The 6,644-nt window shown below is 42.5% G+C and overlaps 1 protein-coding gene across 1 annotated transcript; it reads left to right on the top strand.

Moving 5' to 3' along the window:
• Positions 1 to 283: 283 nt before the first annotated feature.
• On the top strand, positions 284 to 3,556 carry tbxta (T-box transcription factor Ta). Its single transcript, XM_028035282.1, has 8 exons — positions 284 to 596; positions 786 to 1,050; positions 1,602 to 1,736; positions 1,831 to 1,892; positions 2,123 to 2,184; positions 2,300 to 2,473; positions 2,579 to 2,702; positions 2,800 to 3,556. Exons 1-8 carry the CDS (start codon positions 412 to 414, stop codon positions 3,056 to 3,058), a joined length of 1,266 nt encoding a protein of 421 aa, XP_027891083.1. The 5' UTR covers positions 284 to 411; the 3' UTR covers positions 3,059 to 3,556.
• The last annotated feature ends 3,088 nt before the right edge of the window (positions 3,557 to 6,644 follow it).

Raw genomic sequence — 6,644 nt, 5'->3', positions numbered from 1 at the left:
TATAAAACACACACAGAGACACATCAGCTCCATGAAGACTCAGACAGGTTGGCTGAGCTCTCGGTGCTTCATGTTGACCAAACAGCCTCATTTTATCCTCAGCCAGTAAAAATGGATCCATTCTCTAAACTTCTCCTTCCAGCGGGTCTCTCTCTCTCTCTGGGTTCTGCCAGGGTGGAGTCTAAAGGACGCCGTCAGAAATCCGAGGTGTGCGCTGAAACCAAACCACGCCCCGCGCCCCCTGCCCCCATGAGGTCCCTGGGGGCCCTTAAATGAACAGGGCCCCGGGGCTTCCACTCCGGTGTGGCACTCGGGCCTGAGCGAGCGGGGTTATCTCATCCCGTGGGATTTGTATTTTTTTATTTATTTATTTTTTCTAAAAATATTTTTCATCCGACCTGACTTGGGGATATGAGCTCTTCGAGCCCCGACCAGCGGCTGGAGCATCTGCTCAGCGCCGTGGAGAGCGAGTTCCAGAAGGGCAGCGAGAAGGGAGACGTGACGGAGCGGGACATTAAACTGACCCTGGAGGACGCGGAGCTGTGGGGCAAGTTTAAAGAGTTGACCAACGAGATGATCGTCACCAAGACTGGCAGGTAGGTCCGGAGAGCAAAGGCCGCGGCGGGGATTGGAGGAAAAATCTTCATGCAAACATTGTTTTATTATTATTATTATTATTATTATTATTATTATTATTATTATTATTTAAATTCTAACACAACATATAACATTCAGAGACCTTAAGCGGTTTAGAGAAACTCAGCCGGCCTGACCTGTGTCCGCAGGAGGATGTTTCCGGTCCTGCGGGTCAGCGTGTCCGGCCTGGACCCGAACGCCATGTACTCGGTGCTGTTGGACTTTGTGGCGGCGGACAACAACCGCTGGAAATACGTGAACGGGGAGTGGGTCCCCGGCGGCAAGCCGGAGCCGCAGAGCCCCAGCTGCGTCTACATCCACCCGGACTCCCCGAACTTCGGGGCGCATTGGATGAAGGCGCCCGTGTCCTTCAGTAAGGTGAAGCTGTCCAACAAGCTGAACGGCGGAGGACAGGTGAGGAGGGAAAAGAAATGGAAACAAAGAAACAACAACAAACTTTTATTACAGTTTATTTGTTACAGGTGTAATAAAAAAATAATAATCATTTTTAAAAATCGCTAAATGTTACCCAGTAGGGATTCAAATTTTTGAACACGTTGATGTACTGCAGATTTTTTTTTCATGAAAATGCTCATAGAATTTGTGCCTTAAAAATCGGCACTAGTTTTTTGCTCTCATTTTTATTTAAGAACTTTGACAATAAGATCTACAAATACAAGTTGTATTTTTTAAAAAAACTAATTCAAGCCATCAGGTTGAAGCATCAACAGTCACTATCCCAAAGAGAAAATGAAACAGAAACGACTGACCATAACACTTGTATTTCATCTAGTCTAATTGTCTTCAAGGAGTTAAAGTAATTGATAAGAAGTTGCCATACCTGAAAAATTGTTCATCAAAATTTTTACATTTTTGATTACTTTTACATAACATTGGTTTCCTTGCTTCCATTTTACAAACATCTTGTGAACCATATCGGACGAGCAACTGTGATGTTTCTGTAGATCATGCTGAACTCTCTGCACAAGTACGAGCCGAGGATCCACATCGTGAAGGTCGGAGGAATCCAGAAGATGATCAGCAGCCAGTCGTTCCCAGAAACCCAGTTCATCGCCGTTACCGCCTACCAGAACGAAGAGGTCCGTTGTGCCCACAACCATTAACAAAAAAGGTTTGTCCCAATGCTACCATATGTATTGCGAGGTGTTCTGACACCTTTGTTCTCTTCCACAGATCACTGCTCTAAAGATAAAGCACAATCCCTTTGCTAAAGCTTTTCTGGATGCCAAAGAAAGGTACGGAGTGCTTTACCTTATATGACAGAACAACAAGTCTGGAAACTAATTCTCCAAACACATGAAGTACATGAAGGCTTTGTTTTAATATGGTTTAGTAGACATGAATTTAAAAAAACTGTTTTATTTCAATCTTTGTCTTTCATATTATCAATAGATGTCTGTACATAGTCATGTCTTTGTTTGGCGCTGTATCCAAGGAAGGATCTGACGGTGTATTTCCATTTCAGGAGTGACCATAAAGACGTGTCCGACCACAGTACAGACGGCCAACAGTCCGGCTATTCTCAACGTATGTTTCTTGTCGTCTCTTCAGACTCGATGTCTTCAAAATGTTGAGAAAGTTGAAAGTGAACATCAATGAGATGTTAAAGATTGATGTCTTTGTGCTGGTCTTTCCTCTGCAGTTGGAGGTTGGTTCCTCCCAGGCCAGAGTCCCATCTGCCCCAACAACAGCCCGCCTCAGTTCAGCAGCACGGCTAGCCACCCATCTGGCTCGTACTGCGAGCGCTACTCCAGCCTGAGGAGCCACAGGGCGGCTCCGTACCCCAGCCACTATCCCCACCGGAGCTCCAGCACAAGTAAAACCTTCTTGGAATTCCCTCAACAGAACATTGTGATTAAACCCTGTCGGGACGTAAAGAGGAGAGTTTGCTTTCACTTCCTTGTTCTCACTTCCTTTTCAGACAACTACATGGACAACAACTCTGGGACTCTGCCGACCCACGACAGCTGGTCCGCCCTCCAGATTCCCAACTCCACAGGGATGGGCACTCTTTCTCACACCACCAACTCCACGTCTAATTCTGGGTGAGACTCTTAAACGTTGCGTTCTGTCGTCTACATTTTGATTGAGTGAAGTTAAAGAGACCGCATCGGTCAACTTACTTCTTCATCTTGCCCACAGTCAGTACCCTAGCCTCTGGTCGGTAGCCGGCTCCTCACTCACCCCTTCGGGCTCCTCCTCCAGCTCTGTACCCGGAGGTCTGACCTCCCAGTTCCTGAGGGGCTCCTCATACACGGGCTTGACCTCTTCCCTACCTGTCTCCTCGCCGTCCACCATGTACGAGCCCAGCCTGAGCGAAGTTGGAGTCGGGGACGCCCAGTTCGAGAACTCCATCGCCAGGCTCACGGCGACGTGGGCGCCTGTAGCTCAGAGCTACTGAGGCCTTGCTTCCTGTCTGGCTCTGATGTGTGGTACGGACTAAGGTACAGGGATGTCCTGCCAGGATTCTCGTGAAAACAAAAAAATAATAAAAATGGATCATTTATTTCAGTTTGTTGAAAAAGACACAACTCAGATCAAGATCACGGTTGTACATTATGTTTAAATAGACTAATTTGAGACTCACGGTGCAATGAGTACAACAATCTGCTTTCTAACAGCCAGCAAGATGTTTGTTAGGCATGTGAAATAAGAGATCTTCTGGCACCCTTTCAGTATTGGCCTGCCTATTGAATCATAGCAGGCACAGACTGGGTCGTTTGTGCAATCTGTAGCCCATTGCCAAGTGAGGCAATGCTACTTTTGGGACGGAGCAAACTCACTTCATCAGTACACAGATCTGCGCTTCGGGTTTTGGATGCAAACTTGCTCTTAGGCTTCCAAATGATTTCCCATCATGTTCTCTGACATTTTGTTTTTGTTCTAAACCCAAAAAGATTTTTAAAAAAGTTCTACTAACAGGAAAATGTACATGTGTGTATATAGAGTAAATTAATGTGTTGCTGGAGTAGAACGAGTCCCACGCCTGTACATAAGCTCTCTATTTCTATTTGAACTTGCTGCAAGTTTTTATTTATGTCATTTAATAATAAATTTAAAAAATATCTGCTTTCTCAAATGTGTATTTGTCTGTTTTGTTTTTCTTTTTTGGGAACTATTTTTAAGTCGAATCAAATGCAACAAAATGCAGTGACTGTGAAAGAGTACCCACCCTGGTAAAAAACAACAAAATGCAGTTTTTTAGTGGAAGTGAGATGTGGATTGAGAACTTCAGCACTTCTCCCACATGTGGTTGACGTTTCATCCTGAACAAGTCAACAGAAAATCAGGCAAATCTGTTCAAACGAAAACATTTCAAAAGGGATTAAAACGCAGCTTGAAAAGTAACACACCCTGGAACTGAAACTTTTTAAAACACTTTTTGACTGAATTTAAGAATTTAGTGTTTAATTGGAGTCAAAAAAAGGTTGTACACCTTCAGTTGGCAATATCTGCCTTCTCTACAGTTCAGTTCAAGTTTACAGTATCCCATTCAGTTGCAGGATAGCACAGAAAACAATGCTACATGATAAAAACAAAGCAGCTGTTGTTTTATATGAAGGTTTTCTAGCTACAGGCTAATTTGCAAACCCAGTCTTTGTGTAGATTTAGATTGTGAGGACTGATTTTACCCACAGCCTTCAGATGGCTCCGTAGATTTCCACTTTGTCTCACATAACAAATTCCAGTTCAGTTCAATCTGTTTTATTTTATGTATAAATACTCAATTGCATCTATATAAAGTTTGAATCTTTTCATATGAGTTTAAGTTCATACAGAATCAAAAGCAAACGAAGTTCTAAAATCATTATTTGACGTCATTTCTTGTTCAGAGCTCAGAGCAGCAGAAACAAAAGTCTGACAGCAGAGACGACTCCGTCAGGTTAACGGCGTTTCTTATTCACCATGAACAAAGTATGATTTCACAACAGATACCAATTATTCTTCTGTTGAAATTCAGATGTGTTGGGGTATTATTATTTTTTTTATCCCAAAGTCGGTTTTATTACTGAACAAGTGTCTGTACTGAACTGGTGGCAGTTAACTCAGACAGCAGAGACGAGGCTGCAGAAGTAAATCTGGTTTAGAGTCGGTGACCGACTGTTGGACCAAAAGAAGAAATCGCATTAGTAAGCAGATGGAGACCAATAACCGATCAAAAAAAACATGGAACTGGAACAACGTAAAGTTAAAGTTTTATGTCTTTGTGGTATTTTTTTATTTTTTATTTTATTTTATTTAATTTTAGATTCGTTACAATACAAAGAACAAAGAAGAAACCTGTGCCGCCACACACATACACACATAAAAACAAACAAACAAACAAACAAAACGACAACAAAATACCCCACATGCACGAGAAACAGGGTGTCAATCCTCCCCAGTCCACGCCACCCCTCAGCCATCAAGACAGGAGAAACAAAAGCAGGCAAGAATAAATAGAGCTATAAAACAAAATAATAATAATAAAAAGAAAAACAACTAAAATCCTAGGGACCAAGCAGAAAAGACTCAAGGGGACCAGAAAGTGTCAAAAATGTGTCTGATTTGTGATTAAGATCATGCTCAGCTTTTCCAAAGGCAGGATAACAGATTTCTGTGTGAGCCACATATTTACTGTGGGGGCAGAAGGAAAAGTCCGTTGTAACAAAATACATTTCTTGGTAAGAAATGAAAGAATTTTAACAATGATTTAGAGTGTGCATCCAAATGATTGGGGGAAACATTTAGAAGATTGTGATATTTGTTTTAACATTGACCAGTCAAAATATGATTCAATAATATTCAAACAGGTCAATTTATTTACAGTTTTTCTTTTTTAGCTGAACCATCAAACCTTTTGTATCTCCAGGGCCTAAAATAATGCAAAAATATTGTTCATATATCACAACTGAAATGATGTGTGTGTAATTCCACCAGAGGATTCCCTACAAAAATTCAAAAATATAACAAGTTGAAGATCAAACATTTACAGAAAGAAGGTAGATTCTTTCCCGCTGATTTTATAATTGCACAATTTGACATTTAAAAAAAAACATTTGCTTAATTGAAACACGCCAGTTTCGAAAAAACTCATTTTTAGATAAAAAGTTTTGGTACTAGAATGAGGTGGATGTTTTGGCCATGTCGAAATTAGTGTCTTTCGCAAAAATGCAATGGAAGCACATTTTACGTGTCACACCAGTCACATGATCAACAACCGGATGTTGCTGCTGGTACAAGCCACGAAGAAAAACACGACAGGAAGTGGTAGGAGGATGATGACGTGGCATATTTCTTTACTTATGTGAACAAACTTATTAACGTGTGATTTTATTTGGTTTCTTATTTAAAAGCAACACAGCAATTGCAAAATTGTGTGTGTGTGTGTGTGTGTGGGGGGGTGTCATCAGTGGAATATCGACAAAGTTTTGCACACATTCATAAAGTAAACACAGCTGGAGAGATAACCTGACTCTAGCGCAGAATCATCTGTGGAAAACCAAACTGGTGCTTTTATGTGTTTTTGTACAACCAGTTAAGACCCAGTTCCAGCACAAACCCTGACCTTGCACTGGGACCAGTAGGTGTAGAAAAGCCTCCTGAGGTCAACGTTCAAATGAGAAGAGCAGGTTTGATTAAACAGGAGCTGCTGAAGGGATCCGCAGCGAGCGCCTGTCCTAATTTTAAAACCCAAGGTTTTCGTGTCGTGGCGCAAGTCTAACTTTTGCCCCTGTGCAGCAAACCTCAATCACCAAACTTTTGCCCCCCCCCGCTTGATGAGCTCTCCTTAAATAACGCCGGCGGCACGGCCACGCTAAGTGGACACGACTTCTCCGACATGTGACTGAAATGAAAGAGTCCGGCTACAGAAGTCTGCTTGGACAGTGCGTCGCAATCACTGGCACCCTTTTGTCACAATCTGCATTCTGGTGCGACGTACGGCCAGCGCGCTCAGATCCGCATGTAGCAGAACATGGACCAGAAACGTCAGCACATGGTGTCTG

This window comes from Xiphophorus couchianus, chromosome 13 (assembly GCF_001444195.1).
Source record: "Xiphophorus couchianus chromosome 13, X_couchianus-1.0, whole genome shotgun sequence".
Classification (NCBI taxonomy): Eukaryota; Metazoa; Chordata; class Actinopteri; order Cyprinodontiformes; family Poeciliidae; genus Xiphophorus; species Xiphophorus couchianus.
This window is presented reverse-complemented; position numbering and strand designations above follow the sequence as displayed.

Coding starts and splice junctions, on each gene's coding strand:
- tbxta (XM_028035282.1), top strand. CDS start 412: ATGAGCTCTTCGAGCCCCGACCAGCGGCTGGAGCATCTGCTCAGCGCC. Junction 1,893..2,122: donor TTTCTGGATGCCAAAGAAAG/GTACGGAGTGCT, acceptor TTTCCATTTCAG/GAGTGACCATAAAGACGTGT. Junction 2,185..2,299: donor ACAGTCCGGCTATTCTCAAC/GTATGTTTCTTG, acceptor TTTCCTCTGCAG/TTGGAGGTTGGTTCCTCCCA.